The 25,006-nt window shown below is 38.4% G+C and overlaps 4 protein-coding genes across 4 annotated transcripts; all 4 read right to left on the bottom strand.

Moving 5' to 3' along the window:
- Positions 1-3,244: 3,244 nt before the first annotated feature.
- Positions 3,245-6,058, bottom strand: LOC141426151 (uncharacterized). Its single transcript, XM_074085011.1, has 3 exons — positions 5,910-6,058; positions 3,968-4,050; positions 3,245-3,566 (listed from the first exon to the last, which is right to left on the bottom strand). The coding sequence occupies exons 1-3, from the start codon at positions 6,019-6,021 to the stop codon at positions 3,378-3,380; spliced, it is 384 nt and encodes a 127-aa protein (XP_073941112.1). The 5' UTR covers positions 6,022-6,058; the 3' UTR covers positions 3,245-3,377.
- Positions 6,059-9,485: 3,427 nt separating this feature from the next.
- On the bottom strand, positions 9,486-14,428 carry LOC141426305 (uncharacterized). Its single transcript, XM_074085153.1, has 3 exons — positions 14,280-14,428; positions 10,290-10,372; positions 9,486-9,877 (listed from the first exon to the last, which is right to left on the bottom strand). The coding sequence occupies exons 1-3, from the start codon at positions 14,389-14,391 to the stop codon at positions 9,695-9,697; spliced, it is 378 nt and encodes a 125-aa protein (XP_073941254.1). The 5' UTR covers positions 14,392-14,428; the 3' UTR covers positions 9,486-9,694.
- Positions 14,429-16,597: 2,169 nt separating this feature from the next.
- Positions 16,598-19,222, bottom strand: LOC141426150 (uncharacterized; the record flags this gene model as incomplete). Its single annotated transcript, XM_074085010.1, is given in 3 exon segments — positions 16,598-17,422; positions 17,997-18,079; positions 19,122-19,222. Coding segments are annotated over 3 exon segments (364 nt in total), but the record flags the coding sequence as incomplete, so codon positions are not given.
- A 2,436-nt stretch (positions 19,223-21,658) lies between these two features.
- Positions 21,659-23,404, bottom strand: LOC141426303 (uncharacterized). Its single transcript, XM_074085150.1, has 3 exons — positions 23,270-23,404; positions 22,504-22,586; positions 21,659-21,989 (listed from the first exon to the last, which is right to left on the bottom strand). Exons 1-3 carry the CDS (start codon positions 23,370-23,372, stop codon positions 21,792-21,794), a joined length of 384 nt encoding a protein of 127 aa, XP_073941251.1. The 5' UTR covers positions 23,373-23,404; the 3' UTR covers positions 21,659-21,791.
- Between the last annotated feature and the right edge of the window lie 1,602 nt (positions 23,405-25,006).

Here is a 25,006-nt window from a genome sequence, read left to right as displayed (position 1 = left end):
GACGTATTTATTACTCGTTGTTAACTTGCTAAGTCCCCGTGTAACAGTAATGTTTCGACAATTTGCATCCAGAGTGGGAGTATGACCTCCTGCACCTACTGAGTAGTGCACTGTATCTACACCACTGTACTTACTGAGTTCCTACAGTGCTTTCATTCTAGCATGGTGCGGGTGACACTTAATGCACGTTTCGTTTTACTCAAAAAAGTTGCTGCGGTCTAAATAAATGGAAGTATATTTCAGTTGTAGCCTGAATATGACTGACGTAAAATATTTAAACATAAAGAACTATTTTATATAAAACAAATTTAAGCTATCAGATTTTTATAATCAATTAATTAAATTCAACGCACAATTAAATGAAAAAACGTAATATGCATGAAACGTAACACCAGAAACTCGTTTAGTGATGGGACCTAATGGATCTTGAGTTATATCGGTACTTATTAATTATTGGTAAGTAACAAATATTCTTTGCAAACTCCGTTTAGCCTTAATTAAGTGGCAAATAATATTCCAACCTAGAATTTCACTAATATTCTCAATAAAATTAGCGTAATAATCTGATTAATCGACATTAATTATGATTAAGATTTTAAATTATTAATTTTATCGACTCAAGTTTCGACACTTTGACTCTCTAGTCTTGTGATATTGACAGCTGTCACCCGCACCATGCTACAATGAAAGTACTTTGTAGTATAGTGATCATTTCAGCGGCCCAGCGCCTGCCAGCAGCGGCCCGGGGCCGGGCCGCGGGCGCTCATTACGCGCGTCCGCTCGCTTCTGCCATCGCGACCCATTGTTTTGCGACAAATTAAGTTTTTCCGCTGCGATCCTTTATTTCGTACGCTATTGTTACAATTGTTTTGATCGAGAATCGGTTCAAAAGTTGTGTGTCAGCTCTGCGTGCGACAGTGTGCGATAAGTGCGACCACGAGTGTATGATATATTTATTATGCGCGACATTCCTATTGAAGTACAGTTAATTTCTATGTTACAAACGTGCACGACGGTATCTATAATGTGCGAAATTAAATTATGCGACATATGACCAGTACTTTTAGTTTGTGCCTACGAATAATAAGATGACTAGTATATGTTTTAATATGGTTTGGGCGGTGTTTGCCTATTTAACTGTTTCGTTTGAAATATCCCCAAAAAATAAATTAACTATCGCATATCCCACAATTACAAGTCCAATCAATAAGAGCTGACATTAATGAAAATTGAATGATAATTTCTTAGTTAAGTATGTGCATCAGAAAATGATTAAATATAGGTTGATTCAAGAAGACGTAGTAATTGTATTATAAGAAGTATATTATGGTACTTGCATACAAAACATTAGGAGGCCCCAGTTTAAGAACGGCACTGGCATGGCACACAGTGACAAGTGACTACACTTTTATTCACTTTGTTCAATGATAAAACTCCCATACAGGACCTTATAAATATTGTTTTAAGGAATAAACTGAATAGATACTGTTTTAAACTTTCGTGATTTTCACTCATAGACAAAATTACCACTAATGGGACTTGTCATGCTGACACACACGATAACGCGATAGTGTTAGCATAATAAGTCCCGTTAGTGGTATTCTGACTATGAATAGATACTGGTAAGGAAATTGATTAATTACTTTCTGAAAACATACATTATAATAAAAAATCTGTGTAAAAACGGTGTCCTTGTGATGCAAAAGAAAGCTCTTAGGCATATTGAAAGGGAAAACCTCTCGAATACACCTCTCAAGATACTAACTGTGATATCTCTTTACATACTTATATTTGGTTTTCCTTTTTGTTTATAAAAATAAATTCAGTTTTAAATGCAATAGCAACAGTAGCCACGTAGATTATGTAAATTAAATTTTGACCTTCAATTACCAGGATCTAAGAATTACGTACATTTTAAAAGGAGTCTTAAATATAAATAGTATTAAAATTTATAATTATTTAAATGAGGACATAAAACAATGTAATAATATTAGTGAATTTTGTAGAAAATCAAAATCCTTCTTGATTATTCGACCATTTTTATAATTTGAAGGAATATTTTGATAAAGTATATAAATATTTTTTTAATGAAGTAAGTATCTCACAAGAATATTGTAAAAAACGCCGCTAAAAAAGACAACTAAAAAGTAAAAAATAATTATGCACTACCTAGCTGTTGCCCGCAACTTCATCTGCGAAGAATTCGTTTATCTCTATCCCGCGGGGACTATGCTGATTTTCCGCAAAATTAGCCTAAGTTAATGTAGTATAAGTATCAAGTAATATTTTTTTTCTAAGCGTCTTCAGTGTCGGGGGACCGCCAAGGTTAACAGGAAACTAAAGTACATACATATGTTGTATTTTTTAAAAGTATTAACCTTAGCGGTCCCCCGACACCATAGGTGTCCCTACAATAATTGAAGTTCCCTCGATTTCCTTAAGATCCGATCATCAGATCCTAATTTGCTGCTTATGGCACCTAATTGAAAGCATTCCTAGACGAACTCAAAAAAAAAATTAAAATCGGTTCATAAATGACGGAGTTCTGAGATAACAAACATAAAAAAAATACAACCGTATTGATAACCTTTTTTTGAAGTCGGTTAAAAAGTCCCCGCAAACCAACGCAACGCAAGTCACGCAACGAGCTATGGAGAGAGCTATGCTTGGAGTTTCTTTGCGCGATAGAATCCGGAATACGGAAATTCGTCGAAGAACTAAAGTCACTGACATAGCTGGAAAAATAATGCAAGTTGAAGTGGCAATGGGCAGGCCACATCGCTCGAAGAACAGATAACCGTTGGGGGAGAAAAGTCCTCGAGTGGCGACCACGAACCGGAAGACGAAGCGTTGGCAGGCCTCCTACCAGGTGGACTGACGACATCGTGAGAGTAGCGGGAAACCGGTGGATGCAAGTGGCAAGTTGTCGTTCATTGTGGCGTTCTAAGGGGGAGGCCTTTGTCCAGCAGTGGACGTCTTCGGGCTGATGATGATGATGATGATGAAAAAGTCCCCGATATTGTCACTTCGAAGTTCAATATCTCGAAACCAACTGAACCGATTTTAATAAAAAAAAATGTCTTAGATCGATTGCTACAAAACCTGCTATCAAATAAAAAAACCGCAATCAAATCGGTTCACCCGTTTAAAAGCCACGGTGCCACAGACAGACACATATAGCGGTCAAACTTATAACCCCACTTTTTGCGTCAGGGGTTAAAAAGGATAATCAAATGTACACAAATAAAATAACGTATAGTTGTAATTGAAAAACAAATAAAATGTCATTACATACATAAACTCCAATAAAAGCCCAAAGATAAATTTCATCCTTAAACTTTTATTGCATAAACGACGTGTTCAGAGTGGGGGTAGATTTAATGTGGACACCAGAAGGTGACATCGATGGTGGCGGGATTATCCTCGTAGTCGCCGCGGCGGATGACGTCAACGGACGTGTTGAGGGGCCAATGGCGGTCGTTGGGCCAGTTGCGCACGCGCACTGTCGGCGGCACGTCGTCACACACTGTCACGATCTCATCCAAGTTGATGTTATCGATACACAACTGCAACAATAGATTTCAGGTTTGACTTGGAACTTCGCCTCCGTGTCCTTAAGTGGGGGGGGGGCTCCGCAATAACCTTTCTAATGTGCTATAAGTCCTAACTAGCCGTTAGAGAATACGTTTATCGCTATCCCGCGGGAACTATGTTATTTTCCGGGATAAAAACTATTCTATGTCCTTCTCCGGGATCTAAACTATCTGTATACCGAATTTCATCTGGATCGGTTCGGTGGTTTTGAAGTGATGAAGTAACAAACAAATAAACAGACTTATAAACTTTCACATTTATAATATTAGTAGGATAGTGAGATGTATTGAGCATCATCATCATCATCATCATGTCAGCTGTAAGATGTCCACTGCTGGACATAGGCATATTGGAGTTCAATTAAAAAACTTACTCTCGGTAAATCAACAGTTTTGCTTCGTTGCCCAGCAGGAATATAAATAGTATCAACGACTTTCTTGACACCTTCCTCCTTCCCTGCAATACATACACAGTATACATACAAAGCAATAAAATATTGAGTATTGAGTATACTGTTAGTACAAATAACTTAGAAACGCGTTTGGCAACTAGGCCATTTTAGAGCCACAGATTCGAGCATTTATTTTATTTGATTTACGTGGGTACATATTTTAGTTGAAACGATAGACGCTTCTGTTACAGTTTCCAGGCTATCTAGTAAAATTACAGGAAGTCTAAAAAATAATCAAAAATGCCATCAAATTCTACAACTCATTCATTACAATATAACAATAATTGAGGCGGTTGAAACAATCGAATAATGATCCAAAACTGCTTAACTGCCGTAAGATCATGGAAACCACATTTCATGATCATCATCATCAACCTATAGCAGTCAGTTTAGTGCTGGATATAGTCCTCCCCAAAGAGCGCCATTGCGCCCTGTCCTCGGCTAGACGCATCCAGCTTCTACCAGCAGCCTTTCGCAGATCGTCACTCCACCTGGCCGGGTGGCGTCCACATACATTTATTCACTTAGATAAAATACACCAAGCGACTGGTGCGTGCTGGACGCAGCGTGCATTGAGCGATCGAGTACCCTAACCCTGTAGGCTGGTTCACTGCTGCAAGCGCAAACCAGCAGCTCCCATCCTGGAATTTTATTGATCCTCTGCACGCAATGTAGACCATTCTAACAAGCCCAAACACGGTTAAGTTACGTTGCTCTGTGTTGGATTTCCAGTGCCTGCCAGACCAATTCATTACCCTGACCTTGACTGGAAACCATTTTTGGTCCAAATGCACCGTACCGTAAGACTTCTAAACACAAACACGACTAAGTTACATCATTTTGTCTTGGATTTACAGCAGCTGGTCTAAAAAGCAGATGGTCTAAGTAGCAACTGGTCTAAAAAGCAGCTGGTCTAAGTAGCACCTGCACGCATAATTGCCAATTTTTGTGTCAATAGAATAATAAGAAGTGGGTGAAAAACAAGTTCAAAGATTCCGTTTCATTCATAGATATACATATTTATTTACAAGTAAATGTAATAGTATTGTACTTATACGAAAGGTAAGGGAAAAAATTTCTCTACAAAGATAAAAATAACTATATAAAGTAAGAGTTTTTAATGATTTACGGTTAAAAACATTAGACATATTTAATTTGTTACGAGATGTAGAACGCGATAAGGCTATAACCTATAATGAGCTCCTGATAGTTCGTACATCTCGCAACACAACAATAGTAAACCAGACGTAGGTTCACGCGCTGTGCAGCGATATTACAATAAATTTTAACATGCTAATAATATTGTTAAAAACAATGTATAAGTATTGCGAACCATCAGCCAAATAAGTGGTCTAACAATTTTTAAACAAGTTCCTATCATATGAATATGTTGCTAAAGTTGAACTTAAAAGTTGACAGACACGTCTATTGGCATTATTGTTCTGTGACATACAAACGATTATCAACTTTAGGGTGGTAGACCACATATTTCGCTGATGGTATAACAGTCGAACAAACTCATTCATGAGCCAGGATGGAACCTTTTAATAATAATATAATTAATTATGATGTCCTTGACAACAGTATGGATTATCAACATAACCCTGGTACATTCTATTCGGTCGGTTCGATTCGATTTGTTCGACTGTCCATAATTTGACACGTGAGTCTCTGTTCTGTGAGGATCTGTAACAGTTGTCACGTCTGCAAGTATGATGTTTCGAATAAAAAATATATACGCAAGGTTTTATTACAACAAAAACATAATGTACCTACCAAACTAATTTAATTAGCCACGCACGGTGCATAACATAATAGTAAAACGGTCAAAATTATTTCAAGCAAAATCAAAAACAAAACTCACCTCTTCTTACAGTTGTGCAGTGCTCGTCGGTTTCATCATGTGAACCCGCGCATGCGCCGTGAAGCAGCGTGACGACGGTGAGCGCGAGAAGCGAGCGAGCGAGAGGAGACATGGCGTTTATGGCCCGCTCCCGGCGCAAGCGCCGCTTATAACGCGCTCCACGCCCGCTAATGACCTGCCGAAGCAAATCAATCATGTTCCCAATGTCACGCTTATGAGCACAAACAATAGAAACCATGTAAAAATGATTTTATTTATTCTATGTGTAATTTATTTTAGCACTAATAAATTAGTCACAGCCAACATAATATGAGATAAACAAAATGCAATAGTTTAGTTTGTTCTGGTTTTACTGTGGTGTAGGTTTGTTTTAATTTTCTACAGTTTTTTTTTTATTTTAGCCTATATTGTGTCCATTTATTTATCATTTAAATACTGTTTTCAATTTGTGGTTTAGTAGTTATATTTAAAAAAAAGACAACTACAAAGTAAATAATAACTATGCACTACCTAGCTGTTGCCCGCGACTTCATCTACGGTCCCCGACACCGACGACGCTTAGATAAAAAAAAAACTATTACTAGATACTTATACTAAATTAACTTAGGCTAATTTTGCGGGAAATCAGCATAGTCCCCGCGGGATAGGGATAAACGAATTCTTCGCAGACGAAGTCGCGGGTAACAGCTAGGTAGTGCATAATTATTATTTAGAAAAACACATAGACGACTTTTTGACCCGATATTCCCACGGGATATCTAGGGATAAAATGTCGAAATAACAACCGCTGGGCTTAGAGCCATGAAATTTCGTACGTAGGTAGCTGGACCTCTGGAATAACACATGGGCTACTTTTATCCCGATATTCTCACTGGATAGGGATAAAATCTCGAAATAATAACCGCTGGGCTTAGAGTCATGAAATTTGGTAAGTAGGTAGCTGGATATCTAGAAAAACACATAGACGACTTTTTGACCCGATATTTCCACGGGAGTTTTATAACCAAGGGTCCCCATACATCCCTGTATTATTATTATTTTGTAATTATTTCTTCAACTGTAGTTTTTAAGTAGTTTATTTGAAGTTATTTTATTTTGAAAAAATGACTGCCAAGTTTCTTGCGGCGCATTCTTCCTGGCAATGATGGTCTTTCCGAAAGCGCTGGTAGTTTAAAAAATGACGTGTAAAAGTGCCCATTGCGGCCTTTTTACTGAATAAATGATTTGGATTTAAATTTGGATAGGGAAAAATTTTGAAATTTAAGCACTGGGTTTATAGTCTTGAATTTTGTATAGTTATTCACAACACAACCTCAATAAAGACCAGGATATAAATTTTGGAAATTTCCAGGGAAATTTTGTAAAATCCCAAAAATTTCAATTGCAACTACCCGACCGAATAGTTAACGCGTGCAAAGCCGCAGGTAAAAGCTAGTGGACATAAAACAATGTAATAATATTAGTTAAAATCCTTCTTGATTTTTCGACCATTTAATAATTTCAATGAATATTTTGATAGAGTATATAATTAATTTAATCAAGTATTGCTTTTGTATGGGCTTATATGGCAAATTTGTACGATGCCAGTTTCAAAATATATTTTTTTTAAAGTATTGCTTTTAAATTAGATTAATAATTTGCGATTAAGTTAAGATTTTGCATGCCAAATTGGGACAGAACAAACATGACATGTACTTATGTAATATTTCTTCTGACATCCTACTAATATTATAAATGCGAAAGTTTGTAAGTGAGTGAGTGAGTGTGTTTGTTACTTCTTCACGCTAAAACGGCTGGACGGATTTGGATGAAATTTGGTATGTAGATAGTTGGACATACTTTTTATCCCGATATTCCCACGGGATAGTGATAAAATTTCGAAATAACAACCGCTAAGCTTAGAGTAATGATATTTGGGATGGTTGTTTTTAATGCAACGTCAATGAAAACCAGGATAATTTTCAGGAATTCTCACGGGAATTTTGTCAAATCCCAGAAATCAATTAAACCGCTGTATCTATTGATTTACACGAGCGAAGTGATCAATATTTAAACTAAATAACTTTCATGCTTGCTTTGCATACAGTATTGCTTGCAACTTTGGGACTATGCTTGCATTCTGACTTGTATGCTTGCTTGCATGCTTGCTTGCTTGCTTACATGCTTGCTTGCATGCTTGCTGGCATGCTTGCTTGCATGCTGCTTACATGCTTGCTTGCATGCTTACTTGCATGCTTGCCTGCATGCTTGCCTGCATGCTTGCTTGCATGCTTGCCTGCATGCTTGCTTGCATGCTTGCCTGCATGCTTGCTTGCATGCTAGCCTGCATGCTTGCTTGCATGCTTGCCTGCATGCTTGCTTGCATGCTTGCCTGCATGCTTGCATACATGCTTGCCTGCATGCTTGCTTGCATGCTTGCCTGCATGCTTGCTTGCATGCTAGCCTGCATGCTTGCTTGCATGCTTGCTTGCATGCTAGCTTGCATGCTTGCTTGCATGCTTGCCTGCATGCTTGCTTGTATGCTTGCCTGCACGCTTGCTTGCATGCTAGCTTGCATGCTTACTTGCATGCTTGCCTGCATGCTTGCTTGCATGCTTGCCTGCATGCTTGCTTGTATGCTTGCCTGCACGCTTGCTTGCATGCTTGCTTACATGCTTGAATGCATGCTTGCTTGCAAGCTTGCTAAGATGCTTGCTTGCATGCTTGCCATCAAGCAGATTTGTAACACGCGTGTAATATTTATGACACCTGTGTATGTTTCTGCGAAATAAATAATTTAATTTAATTTTATTATATTTCATTCCATTCCATTTCATTTCAATTTATTTCATTTCTATAAACTTACTAACAAAAAGTTGGGAAACCCCCAATATTCTCACTTTGAAGTTCAATATCTCAAAAACAACTGAACCAATTTTAATAAAAAAAACGCCCGAAAAAAACGCCGACAAAAAACGCCGAATACACGAATTCTTCGCAGATGAAGTCGCGGGCAACAGCTAGGTAGTAGTGCATAATTATTTTTACTTTTTATTTGTCTTATTTGGCGGCGTTTTTTTTGTCGGCGTTTTTTTATTTTTGCTGGCGTTTTTTGGTGTCAGGGAGTTTTTAAAATTTTTAATTTAAGTTTTTTCATATTTTTTAAACTGGTATAATATTATTTTAAAAGTGTACTAGTGTGTTGGATAGCCTGGCTACAGCATCAGCTCATCGTGTTGCCACCATTGCATTGTATGTAGAATCAAATACTGATCAAAAGGAATCAAACACGACATATGTGCTATTATATTTTATAGAGTGTACTAGTGTGCTGGATATCCTGGCTGCAGCATCAGCTCATCGTGTTACCACCATTTAACGCAGCGAACAAAAGAGCTGATGATCTTGAACCGATTTTGATGAAACATGTCTAAGATCCATCGCTAGAAAACCAGCTTTCTAATAAAAAAAACCGCAATCAAATCGGTTCACCCGTTTAAGAGCCACGGTGCCACAGACAGACACACATAGCGGTCAAACTTATAACACCCCTCTTTTTGCGTCAGGGGTTAAAAAGGATAATCAAATGTACACAAATAAAATAACGTATAGTTGTAATTGAAAATCAAATAAAATGTCATAACATACATAAACTCCAATAAAAGCCCAAAGATAAATTCCACCCTAAAACTTTTATTGCATAACCGTACTTTACATCAACGTTGCAAGGGCGCAGTTGTCCTTCGGATCTAATTTCTAACGCCGTAGAAGTTTAGCTGGAAGACGTGTTCAGAGTGGGGGTAGATTTAATATGGACACCAGTAGGTGAAAACGAAGGAGGCGTGATAAGCCTCGTAGTCGCCGCGGCGGATGACGTCGACGGACGTGTGGAGCCAGTGCTCCGTGGGCCACTTGCGCACGCGCACTGTCGGCGGCTCGTCGTCGCACACTGTCACATTCTCAGCCAAGTTGTTGTTGTCGGTACACAACTGCAACAAAAGATTTCAGGGTTGACTTGGAACTTCGCCTTCGTGTCCTTAAGTGGGGGGGCTCCGCAATAACCTTTCTAATGTGCTATAAGTGCTAACTAGCCGTTACCCGCGACTCCGTCCGAGCAGAATACGTTTATCGCTATACCGAAGGAAATTATGTTATTTTCCAGGATAAAAACTATCCTATGTCCTTCTCTGGGATCTAACCTATCTGTATACCGAATTTTACCTGAATCGGTTCGGTAGTTTAGAAGTGATGAAATAACAAACAAATAAACCAACAATAAGAACAAACTTTCGCATTTATAATATTAGTGAGATTAGTGCGATCATCATCATCATCATCATATCAGCTGTAAGACGTCCACTGCTGGACATAGGCATATTGGAGCTAAATTAAAAAACTTACTGTCGGTAAATCAACAGTTGTGCTTCGTCTCCCAGCAGGAATATAAATAGTATCCAAGACTTTCTTGACACCTTCCTGCTTCCCTGCAATACATAAACAGTATACTGGTAGTTAAAATAACTTAGAAACGCGTTTGAATGGCAACTAGGCCATTTTTTATGTTATTTGATTTATGTGGGCACATTTTGGTTGAAACGGTAGACGCTTCTGTTACAGTTTCCAGGCTATCTAGTAAAAGTACAGGAAGTCTAAAAAATAATCAAAAATGCCATCAAATTCTACAACTCATTCATTACAATGTAACAATATTTTAGACGGTTGCAATCGAATAATGATCCAAAACTGCTTAACTGCCGTAAGATCATGGAAACTACATTTCATCATCATCATCATCATCATCAGCCTATAGCAGTCAGTCCACTGCTGTATATAGTCCTCCCACAAAGAGCGCCATTGCGCCCTGTCCTCGGCTAGACGCATCCAGCTTCTACCAGCAGCCTTTCGCAGATCGTCACTCCACCTGGCCAGAGGGCGTCCACATACATTTATTCACTTAGATAAAATACACCCAGCGACTGGTGCGTGCTGGACGCAGCGTGCATTGAGCGATCGAGTACCCTAACCCTGTAGGCTGGTTTACTGCTGCAAACGCAAACCAGCAGCTCCCATCCTGGAATTTATTGATCCTCTGCACGCAATGTAGACCATTCTAACAAGCCCAAACACGGTAAAGTTACGTTGCTCTGTGTTGGATTTCCAGTGCCTGCCAGACCAATTCATTACCCTGACCTTGACTCTGGATACCATTTTTGGTCCAAATGCACCGTACCGTAAGACTTCTAAACACAAACATGACTAATTTACATTATTCTGTCTTGGATTTACATTGTCTAGCTTTCCACTCCATCATCAGACCAGCTCAATGGTACCATCTCATTGTATTGTCATCAGAAACGGATAGTATCATCTCCTCTAAAAAAGCAGCTGGTCTTAGTAGCAACTGGTCTAAGAAGCACCTGGTCTAAAAAGCAGCTGGTCTAAAAAGCAGATAGTCTAAGTAGCAACTGGTCTAAGAAGCACCTGGTCTAAAAAGCAGCTGGTCTAAAAAGCAGCTGGTCTAAAAAGCAGCTGGTCTAAGTAGCAACTTGTCTCAGAAGCACCTGGTCTAAAAAGCAGCTGGTCTAAAAAGCAGATAGTCTTAGTAGCAACTGGTCTAAAAAGCAGCTGGTCTGAGTAGCAACTGGTCTAAGAAGCACCTGGTCTAAAAAGCAGCTGGTCTAAAAAGCAGATAGTCTACGTAGCAACTGGTCTAAGAAGCCCTGGTCTAAAAAGCAGCTGGTCTAAAAAGCAGCTGGTCTAAGTAGCAACTGGTCTAAGCAGCACCTGGTCTAAAAAGCAGCTGGTCTAAAAAGCAGATAGTCTAAGTAGCAGCTGGTCTAAGTAGCGCCTGCAAGTATAATTGCCATTTTTTTTTTGTGAATAGAACAATAAGAAGTGGGTGAAAAACAAGTTCAAAAATTCCGTTTCATTCATAGATATACATGTAGCCATTAAAAGAGGTTTTCTTGACTTCAAACACTTTTTTTTTTAAATTAGATTAATTGCACAAAAATCACCTTCTCATGTCCGCCCTCTTAGTTTTTCTCGTCATTCACGCTTTTCATCTCCATTCAATCTCTCTCTCCCATTCTTCCACATCTGTCTTTCACGCTATCATTTCGCTCAGTCAGCCAAGTACAGTCCTACATATTCGGCCATTCTGCAATTCAGGCTGTCCTCAGACTGCCCTGAAAGCTAACACAACAGGCACAAATCTTAATCAAAACACAAAAAAAAACACCTAACTAAAACTATGACATAACTCTGGTTATGTTTACACTCTAGGGTGCGTGACACTAACAGACTCACAAATCTTACAAAAATAATGCAGCACTAATTAAAACTACTACTACACCCATGCAGTACTGTACCCATTTGGGAAAATGATAATTAAAACCATAATAATCTTAACAAATTAGCAGCAATAGTTTAAAAGAGCAAAACTTCACATTTAGTCAACAATACAACAACTGACTACATTGTAGACACAACATTTAAATGAGAGTAGTAAAGTTAGTGCAGCAATAATAAACATTTTTTTTTTCCTTAAGCACTTTACATACAACGTTATGTGGAAAATTCAAAATGCTATCATATAATTATGGCGGGTTAAAGGTAAGTTAGTAATTTTTTGGGGTCAAGCATCATATTCAAGGGTAAGTATCATCAACTTGTTATATGAAACAGGTATATAAAAGTGAGATTAAGGTTGCATCAAATCAAGGCCATCTTTTCATAAAGTCAACTCCAATAGTAGTCTTCCTAGGTCCCTCAGCGTTACTATTGACCTTCTCCACCTCGTAGCGATCTTTAATTTCTGTTGGGCAGTCCAGCCAAAGATGTCTGCGTTGTCCTCAATATCTTGCGCCCACTTTGATGACGAGTATGTAACATCTTCGCCGTTAAACTTCGCGACTGCCTCCGCCATGTTGAGCATGCCATGTGAAGGAGTCTCATTGGACGCAGTACCTTTGCCATCGTCGTTAGGCATCTTCGTATTTATTTATCTTCTTAATAAAATTACACCGTATATGTTCGTCATTCGTCGTTAACCATGTCACGTTGAGGTTGTTTCATCGTGCTGCGATATATGTACATCTTTGGAATCTTCATGAACTGGTGTATCCCGGACGAGATTTGTAGGCTCGGGTAACCATTAAAAGAGGTTTTCTTGACTTCAAGCACTGTATTTTTTTTAAATTAGAATAATTGCGCAAAAAATCACCTTCTCATGTCCGCCCTCTTAGTTTTTCTCATCATTCACTCTTTTCATCTTCTTCTTCTTCTTCTCGTTTAAAATATGGCTGTTCTGTCCTAATTAATAGGACAATTTCGCCAGTGTCAAGTTAAACTCTCTTTGAGAGGCACGTTGTACGGTGATTGTAGTTTTTGCAACTTTGATAGTAAAATTCCAGAAACCACGTGGAGACCACTTGCGCATTAAAAAATGTTAGACACGAGAGCAATATAGGATTTTGGGATCACTGTTCACTGTTAAGGTTAATCGCCGCATAAAACACTATCAAAATTATACTTCAACTAGCCAAAGAAACAGAAATAGCAAAATTAGATATTGTCTACATCCGCCATCTTCGAATGCTACAAATCGAATCCTTTTCATCTCCATTCACTCTCTCTCTCTCTCCCATTCTTCTACATCTGTCATTCACGCTATCATTCCGCTCAGTCAGCCAAGTACAGTCCTACATGCATATTATTTACAAGTAAATGTAATGTATACGAAAGGTAACGTAAAAGTTTTTCTCTGCAAACATAATAATAACTTTATAAAGTAAGTTTTTAATGATTCACGGTTAAAAACATAAGACATATTTAATTTGTTACGGGATGTAGAACGCGATATAAGGCTCCTGATATGAGCTCCTGATAGATCGTTTATCTCGCAACACAACAATAGTAAACCAGTCGTTGGTTCACGCGCTGTGAAGCGATATTACAATAAATTTTAACATGCTAATAATGTTGTTAAAAATAGTTTATAAGTATTGCGTACCATCAGCCGAATAAGTGGTATATCATGATTCATGAGCCAGGGTGGAACCTTTCAATAATAATTATAATTAATTATGATGTCCTTGACAACAGTATGGATTATCAACATAACCCTGGTACATTCTATTCAGTGGGTTCGATTCGATTTGTTCGACTGTCCATAATTTGACACGCGAGTTTCTGTTCTGTGAGGATCTGTAACAATTGTCACGTGTGCAAATGTGATGTTTCGAACAAAAAATATACACGCAAGATTTCTATTACAACAAAAACATAATGTACCTACCAAACTAATTTAATTAGCCACGCACGGAGCATGTTATACTTAATAGTAAAATGGTCAAAATTATTTCAAGTAAAATCAAAAACAAAACTCACCTCCGCTTACAGTAGTGCATCCCAAGTTGGCTTCACCAAGTGAACCCGCGCATGCGCCGTGAAGCAGCGTGACGACGGTGAGCGCGAGAAGCGAGCGAGCGAGAGGAGACATGGCGTTTATGATGCCCGCTCCCGGCGCAAGCGCCGCTTATAACGCGCTCAACGCCCGCTAATGAACTGCCGAAGCAAATCAGTCATGTGCCCAATGTCACGTTTATGAGCACAAACAATAGAAACCATGTAAAAATGATTTTATTTATTCTATATGTAATTTATTTTAGCACTAATAAATTAGTCACAGCCAACAGAATATGAGAAAAAAAATGCAACAGTTTAGTTTGTTCTGGTTTTACTGTGGTGTAGGTTTGTTTTAAATTTCTACATTTTTGATGATTTTAGTCTATATTGTTTCCGTCTATTTATCATTTAAATACTATTTTCAATTTGTGGTTTAGTAGTCATATTGAAAATATAATTGAAAATGTAATTTTAGGGAAAACTTATTTCGTGCTGCGGTGCATTCTTCTTGGTAACCATGATTTTATTTGCGAGTGCTAGTAGACTTTTACGAGTGATAATGTTTAATGAATTCAAAATTATTTCAAAATATGCCTTTATTAGGCAATAAATGCACAATTCAAATACACGATAATGTGTTAACATATTTTTCAGCTAAACCATATTATGGTTATTAAATGAAACAAAAGCTCACTGAAAAAATGTAATCTGAGCAAAAATAAAATTTTTGGCACATGCCAAAAACACACTATCACATGATCTTGGAGACTCTTGTTTCGTATTCCGTGGCCTGCGCTGAACCCATGTGTTCAATGCCTCCAGCGCATTCTCCGATACTTTGGACGAGTCCATGAAAAACCTGATAGAGAGCAAGGTCCCCGGAAAAAAACTAAGTGGTCATACGCCATGGTCAGACGTAGTTAAGTCGATCTCAAACCTGCCAGTCAGAAGTGTTATAACTAGGCTACAGACAATAGGAAAATAATATTTATTTCAGTTGACAAAAATCTTGGCACGAGATTTAATAAAAAAAATGACGTATACAGTAATCTACACAAGTGGGTAGATCTCACGAAAAGTTTTTATTTCATATAAGTTATACAGTATAATATAATCAGTTGATTGCTTCAGTGTACCTAATGTTTATTTTCATAAGTAGAAGCAATTTCAATAGTTTTGATGACGATACAATAATGTAGTAAGTGTGTTCAAGTTGATCCAGTTACGAAGCCGGAAGCTGGGGGCAATGAGACCAATGCCTCATCTTCGCCTTCCATCAAACGAGATTGAGGTCAAACGTAAGCCTATTTTATAATACATATAAAATATAAATCTTTATAAAATATGTATTATTGTACGACAATACAAGTGTACGGCAGTACTTTTGTGCATAATAATAATAACATAACTTTTGAAAGTATTTTTATTTTTATAACATATGTACAGTAAGCAATTATTACTAAAATAATTTAGTCAAATAACTCGCCCCTTGCGATTCCCGGCGCAAAAGTTCCCATAACGTGCGCGGTATTTCCACGTTGAATACCTGGACAGCCTTTGCATCATATTACTCGGAGCGAGGGTCCTCCCCTTATTGTCTGAGCCGATGGCCCAAATTCCTCACCCAGCTCCCCAGCAGCCCGCCGCTTCCACCGCCAAGGCACAGTGTAAGTTCTTAGACTTTGGCCAAGGGGACGTTATATTATCCCGAGCCCAAAGGAGCAATACTTCTCCCGCTTCACTGCCGCCTGAGATTCGGCCGCCGCTCCCGCTGATGCAACTGAGATGGGTGGCGGCGAAGGTTTTTACACGCGTAGCATCCCACACCAAACACCTTTGTACGAAACCCTTACTAGCATGCTGGCTTGCTTAAAGTACGTCATAATGATGTTTAATTATATAGTACCTGGGCAACCGAGCTTTTCTCGGACTAAAACTCGGTAACAATCGTTTTCCCAGAGATAAGACCGTTTAAAGCCGTTTCCGAGATCCCCGAAATATATTTAAATATGTACAAGAATTGCTCATTGAAAGGTATTAGATAATTAAAACTTTAAGTTAGGAACAAGGTAACTCGGCCTTTGGGTAATAAAGAGTGCGTATGCGTATCTAATAGGTAAAGAAAGAATAATATTTTTCGTCAACTTCTTTGAGCTCAAGGTGAAGCGGGTTCCACTTCCCGAAGTAGAACTAAGGTGAGCGTAAAAGCTACGTCTTAGCAGAATCAGCCGTCAATTTACCTTTGTTTCAACGAATCGAAAACCTTCTCACTCATTTCAGGGTTAGATAAAAAATACAGGTTCAAAATAAATTTTAATAAATTTTCCAAACCAAATCCTTTATTGTATAAATAAGTGCACAATTTCAATTTTTTGTAGGGCTCCGAAACTGAAATGAAAAAAAAACGATACCCTAATAAGTCCTTTTATAGTCCGTCTGTTTGTCTGTCAAGACCTTTTCTCAGGATCGCATGGAGGTATCAAGCAGAAATGTTTATCCAATACAATGATATTTAAATGAAAGCAGTGAAAAAGTAAACTTCAACGCAACCAAAAGGAACGTTCATTAAGTGTTTCCATACAAATCGTCGGAACCAAAAAATCTACAGCGTCTTTTCGGTTGTCCTACAAACTCAATTTTGTATGAAGGAAGTTCTTACAGCACAACCACTAAATTGGTACTTAAAAAAAATATAAAAAATATATTTTTATGGCTATCTGTTTATGTCAGAAATCACCTAAAATTACCCCTTATTGTGGTGCTTTTGAAGAGGGGTTACCAATGGATATTCATAGTAGGTATTTACAAACTTGTACGGAACCCTCGTAGTGCGAGTTTGAGTCGCACGTGGCCGGTTGCTTTATAGTGATTAAGGCATAGTTATGTTACATATATTCTAGCAGCACTAATAAAAGTTAAGCTGCGTGATTCGATTAGGATGAGCTTTAAAGTGGTGGTGGACACCACAGAGTGATGCTGACGGTGGCGGTGGTGTCGCAGGAGAAGCCGTTGCGGGTGACCAGGATGCGGTGCTGGTGCCAGTCTGGTGTCAAGGTTGGGGCCACGTCGGCGCACGCAGACACTAACAGCCCTAGCGGAGGGGAACCTGAGCAGGATAGCGACTCCTGAAAATAAATAAATAATAAATATCATGAAATATTAGACAACGAATAATTAAGTACCTACAACACAAATAGCGTCAAGCAAGTGCCTAGTAACTACTACCTTATCTAAGCTGAGGTACTAACTGGATCAGTTGGCACTCTTATTTAAAGCAGCAGCTATAGAAACTGAATAAACAAATTATAATCTTAATATCGTACATTTCATATAAAAATGGTTTTATAAATGGTTATATGTATTTTAAGTATGTATTTATCTATATAAGTATGTTTATCCGTTGCCTAGTATCCATAGTACAAGCTTTGCTTAGTTTGGGACTAGGTCAATTGGTGTCAAGTGTCCCATGATATTTATTATTTATTTATTATTTATTAGATAACTTATTGATTCAGGCGTTACTTTGCGGAGGTCCATATCAATGAACTGAATTCTTAATTCTTTGAGTTCATTGGTTTTATTAGTCTTGGCTGTGCCCGGCTGCCACGACTTCTTGACATGAACTTTGATGCCAACATTTCCGAGCACATTGGATATAATAATATAATATCCATGTCAAAAATAAAAAATAAAACTTACCAACGATATATCAATAACTGCCTCGCATTGCCCCGGTGGAATAAAGATGGTATCCATGAGTACAGGATTATCACTGACCCTTCCTGGACACAGAAACAACAATTTCCGATACAAACATCGTCAACATAGTACCAAATAAGAAAATATTGAAGATCGAAGTTTTTTTGTGACTCAACTTCCATGCAAAACTTTTTTTTAACTTGTTTCGTATTGCTCAATCAACAAGTATAATGGGAAAGTCTGAAAAATTCAGAAACGTTTGAAACTTTTTATATCAATAGGAAACCTTTCTAATTAACAGAAAAAAATATCAGATTTTGAAGTAGTTAAGTATCAATTAATTTTAAAAAATAAAAGAGTTTCCTTTACCGCCAAATTACGACAGTCCGGTCGGTTACGGGTTGTTCCATAGTCCAGAATAAAAAAACATTAATAAAGAATTTACATGTCATTGACTCGATCGTTTTGACAGGTGACACTCTTTACCGGGCCGAATAATACTGACATGGAAATACCGACCAGACAAGAGCTTCTATGGGTGTGTATCTAGATGAAAAACAGGCTCGGTATTTCCATGGGGGTAAAGAAAAATCTTTATTTTTTTTTAATTGATGCTACTTTAAAAATCTGTAATTTTTTCTGTTAATTAGAAAGGTAAAAGGTAAAACTATCGATAAAAAAAGTTACAAGCGTCTCTAAAATTTTCATCCATTCCCATTGTATGTAAAATTATCGTACAGGATTTTATAAACGCCATGTATTAGGTATACCACATGAAATCACTTCGCTCTTGTGACATAGGTCGTGCGTGGTATGTAACTGTAAACTAAAATAAAATAAATCTAACTTATCTTTCAATTCTCTTTGAATTTTAGATCTCTTTTGTGTCGTATACTTGTGTTACTTTTTAAAGGAAATAAATGATTATTACTTATTATTATCAATAATTCAATGACTTCCAATCGAATCTAATGTGACTACTAAGTTCAACTGTATACGTAGCTCAAGCTGAAAACCGACCGAATGTTAATCCAGAGTTGTCTAGAGCCATTGATAATGCTTAAAATAAATATGCTATGTTACTAAGTAAAAAAAATTAAATTAAATTCTTGAACGATAACTTACCAGAATTTATTTCAGTGCAATGATCGCCTGCTTCTTTTGACGCGGCGCATGCGCCGAGCAGCAGCGCGGCGGCGGCGAGCGCGAGCAGCGAGCGAGCGAGCGGGACATGGCGGGGAGTGCCCGCGCCCGCCGCGCGCAACGCTTATAACGCGCCCGCAGATGAATGCGACGTCGGAGATGGTGACTCAACAAGGCCACGCCGTTTTATCAACTAATAAAAAGTTAAGCTTAAACATGTTAACTATAGCTCATCAGAAATGATGATATCCGCAGTAGAACTAAGGTTACCGACATAGCCCGAAGAATTGCGAAACTGAAGTGGCAATGGGTGGGGCACATTGCTCGCAGGACTGATGGCCGATGGGGTCAAAAGGTTCTCGAATGGCGTCCGCGGACCGGGAGACGAGCTGTCGGTAGGCCTCCAACAAGATGGAGCGACGACCTGGTTAGGATCGCGGGATCGCGATGGATGCGAAAAGCACAAGACCGGTCTGTGTGGAGAGCCTTGGGGGAGGCCTATGTCCAGCAGTGGACTTCTTTCGGCTGACATGATCATAGCTATCTGTGGGATTCTGTAATTGGCTCTGTGTTGCTATTCCTTCTACATATATTGTTTTTTAGCTGTTGGTTTTCCTTAAATAAATAAATAATTAGATTTAAATATTGTTTTTTTTTTTACTTTTCATTTTTATTTTTAGTAGGGCTGCGTTGCGCGGCGCTTTGAGCAGTTCTGTATCGCATGCCAACTAGGATCCACATAATATCAGCGTCGAGTCACCTTCCGTGGCCTGACGAATGCGGAGTGGATTCCTTTTTCATAACAAACGTACTTAGATAGTTATTGGAATATTTGTTACTTCCTAATTGATTATGTTATGAAATAAATGTTTCTTATTCTTATTCTTATGAGCCTCACGTTGCCCCGGTTTAATATAGATGGGACCCAAGACATCAGGGTTATAAGTTTTCGTTTCTAGGCACAAAAAGAACAGTTTTTGATAAAAATATCGTATATAACTATACATCATTCACAACACGGTATCTATTAAGAAAATTCTGAAGACTAGTGTTCTTATAACTCAATTTCCGTACAAAACTTTTTTTTTCGTTTTTTTTCAAGTTGTATATTGTGTAATCAATAGCGTTAATGTGGGTAAAGTTATCGTGCAAGATTTTGTCAACCCCATGTTCACCACATGGAATAAGTTCGCTCTTGTTATTTGTATAACATAGGTCGTGTGTGAAACAAATGCACTGCGTAGTCAAAATGTGTAATGAGTTGTCTGTTGAACCCATTGCTAGCGCTGAAAATATAGATATACTTAGTTTTTTTTTTATTTGACTTGAACTGTAACTTGGACTGTAAAGTAAATTCTTGAACGGCAACTTACCAAAATCTATTTCAGTGCACTAATCGCCTACTTCTTTTGTCGCGGCGCATGCGACGTGCAGCAGCGCGGCGGCGGCGAGCGCGAGTAGCGAGCGAGCGAGCGGGGACATGGCGGGAGTGCCGCGCCCGCCGCGCGCAACGCTTATAACGCGCTCAACGATAATAAACTGCCGAAGCAAATCAATCACGTTACCTATATCATGCTTGTGATCACAAACAATAGAAACCACATAAAAACGATTTTATTTTACACGCACGTGTAAAAAGTAGGTAGTGCTTCGCATTGGTTGGCAAACGTGCGGCTCCCGTAGTTCCGCGCGCGGGCCCAGTAGGACGGACTTCACTCACACAACTGAATTTTTTCGTATTGCAGGTTTGCTTCTGTATGTTTTCCTTCAGCGTAAAGCTCATGGTAAATTTCAAATGTAATTTTGCACATTAATTCTGAAAAAAAATTTATAATAGCAAAATCTCCAACATTGTCATTTCGAAGTTGAATATCTCAAATTTTGTTTAAATAAATAAGAAATATGAGTAAATTCAAACCCATTTTTAGGTTTCCGGAGCCAAAATGACAAAAACGGAACCATTATGATTGCGCCATGTCTGTCTGTCTGTCTGGTCTGTCTGTCTGTCTGTCTGTCCGTCCGTCCGAGGCCTTTGGTCAGGGACTATCAATGCTAGAAAGCTGTAATTTCGCACGGATATATATGTAAACTATGCCGACAAAATAGTATAATAAAAATTTAAAAAAATTTTTTTAGGTTACCTCCCATACCTAGACGTAATGTGGGGGTGTTTTTTTTTTTTCATCCAACCCTGTGTGGGTTATCGTTGGATAGGTCTATTACAAATATTAGAGGTTTGCTAAGATGAATACGAAATCCTTCGAAAAATATTACTTAATTTTTTCGTACTGGCTACGGAACCCTATTTTGGGCGTGTCCGACACGCTTTTGGCCAGTTTTTATTGCATGTGCACTTTTTACCCGACTGCCCGATGGAGGGTTATGTTTTTTATGTTTTTTTATTTTTTTATTCGACTGGATAACAAACGAGCAATCTCCTGTTGGTAAGAGATCACCACCGCCCCTATGGGCATGTCTAGACGAGTACACCCGCAACACCAAATAAATAAAAATATGAGTAAATTCAAACCCAATTTTTTTATTGTATAAGTGCACTTTTTTTAAAATGTTAAAACTTGCAAGATCACAATTGTGTTATGCAGATGCTAGTGTCCGGGAAAGATGTTTAGCCGAGTGAATAGACGGGATGAGTTATACGCTTATGGTTGGAGGATCGGCTGCAGGGCACCATATGATAACAGAGACGGGTGCAGCCTGTTTGGTGTAGTCGCCGTTGCGGTAGACGGTGGCCGGCGAGTACTGCGGCAGGTCGGGCACATACACCGTCGGTTTGACGTCGTCGCACACCATCACTAGCTCACCGATTGGTGTATTCCCATATTTACAGGGCTGCAACACACCAACACTTTATTTTAACTTTGTGGCATATTTTGACCAACTGAGCGCAGTGCAAGATAAGCGACTCCGTTTTGGCTTGGAGAAAAATCATAAATCCAGCTCTGTTTTGCTCTAAAGGATTACATTTCTCAACAGATTCTAGCAATGTTAAACAAATTAAAACGTTAAGAATTATTTGAGAATGAAATTGGTTTTAAAACAGGCAAATCTGTTTATTTAATTCAGGATTCTAATTTGGTTTCAAAACTCAAAAATGGTTAAGTGGAATAAAAACTATAATACGTTTCAGAAATTTATACTGTTTAAAACCTTTCTAAACAATATGTTAACTGTATTTGAGTGTTAACATTTAGCTAAATGCTAAAATGCACTTTACTCTTTTTTTTGGTCGATGCAACTCTTCTAACTTAAAAAAGCGTCAACCTGTAAATAAAAAACTTCACGTTCTTAAAATTAGTGCCGCGAAAATTTTCAAGCATATTAGAAAACAACTAGAATAACTTACATTTGGTATAGTAACAGTAGAGGCTTGGACTCCTGCGGGAATATAAACGGTAACTAAGTCGTATTCTGCCGATGATGAGACTCCTGCAAGCAAATCGAGTTAAATAATATATTTAATTAGGCGTTACTTTGAGGATGTCCATATCATTGAACTGAACTAAACAAATCTCTCTTGTTCGGAAAGTTTAATTTTCATGGGTAGATGTAGAGGGCAGGAATCTAGAGAGTATGCTAGTTGTTTATGGTAGAGGTGGTGGTGATTCTCTTGGTTGGTTCAGTTACGTTTTGTGTTGGTTATTTACGTTTTTTATGCGGAGGAGGGCGGGTTAAATTACATGAAAAAACATTTTTTTGTAAGTGATGTGTTGATAAATAGTTTTGTGACACTTTTGCCTCTGTTTTTAAGATTTATAAATTTGAATTGTTTTTTAACTTTTCTGCAGTTTGGTTAAATAAGCAAGGGGTTGTTCCAACCAGCGAGGGGTAAATCTCACTAATATTATAAATGCGAAAGTTTGTGTAGATGTGTGTATGTTTGGAGATTTTGATGTTTGTTACTCAATCACGTTGAAACCGCTGAACCGATTTAATTGAAATTCGATATAAAATAGTTTGCATCCTGGGAAAGGACATAGAACAGTCTTTTTCCTGATAAATTGCCTATTTTCAACAACAGCTAGTACGTAAAAGAAGTATAAAAATCAGTGACGCAGTGTGCACGTAGAGTGGACTTATTTTTTTAATATGATAAAGGATAACTAACTCACCATGAATGACAGTAGTGCACTGAGATGCATCTGCTTCGACGCATGCGCCGTGCAGCAGCGCGGCGGCGGCGAGCGCGAGCAGCGAGCGAGCGAGCGGAGACATGTCGGGGAGTGCCCGCGCCCGCCGCGCGCATAGCTTATAACGCGTCCAGCGCCCGCTTATGAACAACCGAACCTAATTAATCATGTTTTTTATATGTCACGCATATGAGCACAAACAATGGAAAGCATACAAAAAGGATTTTAGGTATACAAATTACTGTGAAAACAAGTCTGGAACAAATAAACGAGTGTTAGATAAAACTACATTAAAGGAGCGGCTCCACCGCTGCTTAAAAAACGGTGACGGAATTGCAGGGACGCATCGTATGCGTACCGTTTTTTTTTTTGCATGCTTTTCACACCGTTGCTTAAAATACGCAAACAGTGCGGAATCGCAGTGATGTGCCGTAAACGTTACGAGTTTTGTGTGGCACGTCACTGCAATTCAGTATTTTAAGCAGCGGTGTGGAGAGCATGCGACAAAAACGGTACGCATACGATGCGTCTCTGCGATTTCGTGCCGTCACCGTTTTTTAAGCATTTTTTTATTATTATCTTATGTTCAATTAGCGATTTGGTAGTAATTTTTAGTAAAAGTGTTACTTGTTTTGAGAAAAAAATACTTTCAACCAAGAATCTTGTGCCCATTCTTCAAAGTCAGAGTCAAAAAGTCTTAATTCAATTTAGACTATAACAAGTACTTATGGATGTCAAATAAATCTACCACCGGTTTGGAAAATCTTTGTGGTCGCGTCCAAATTATTACGAGTAATGACGCCCATTTGTCAGATCTCTGGTACAATACAAAACTATTGTTACTAGATTTACGGAAGCCAAATCTATATATCTATTTAATCTATCTAATACCTCTAAACAAGAAATTGTATATACCAATTCTGTCGAGCAGGACCCATTCAAACCAAGTCAAAACTTGCCAGTCGAAAATTGACAGTTCTAGGTCCCGATTGATGAATCTGTACGTAACTACGTACGTACTGCTGGTGTTGTTTTTTGGTACATTGCTGGCGCTGTCAATATCAAAAGTTCATTTTCATAATTAGTTAGAAAAATGCGCCGAAAAAACTCAAGATTAATCTGTAGTGTTCATTACAAATTTGTTGACGCACAAATGTTTGTTTATATAAAACTAAACAAATAAAATCCTTTTTACATGGTTTCTTTTGTTTGTACTCACAAGCGTGATACAGGGAACATAATTGATTTGCTTCGGCAGTTCATTAGCGGGCGCTGGTCGCGTTATAAGCGGCGCGCGCGCCGGCAGCGGGCACCGTCTCCCCGCCATGTCCCGCTCGCTCGCTCGCTGCTCGCGCTCGCCGCCGCCGCGCTGCTGCAAGGCGCATGCGCGGCGCCAAAAAGAAGCAAGCGATTATCAGTGCACTACTGTAACGCATGGTGATGGTGAGCTGTCCTTTATGTTATGAATGATTGTTTAAAAAAAAACCAAGTTCATTATTAACGTACTCATTACTTGACTGATTTTTACACTCATTTTACGTGTTAACTCCTTGAAGGAGTTGGCTCTCTGCAACTACTTTAGGGCCAGTACAGACGTACTGCGTTCCAACTGCAACATAACTGCCAACTGCCAACTTACCCATACATAGATTTCAATTGCTGTCAGAGTGCAGTCATTATGTTTATATTACTTTTTAATTGTTTCGTTCTTTTAAGTGT

Source organism: Choristoneura fumiferana, chromosome 3 (assembly GCF_025370935.1).
Source record: "Choristoneura fumiferana chromosome 3, NRCan_CFum_1, whole genome shotgun sequence".
NCBI lineage: Eukaryota > Metazoa > Arthropoda > Insecta > Lepidoptera > Tortricidae > Choristoneura > Choristoneura fumiferana.
The sequence above is the reverse complement of the archived record's forward strand: the minus strand, read 5'-3'. Positions and strand labels throughout refer to the sequence as shown.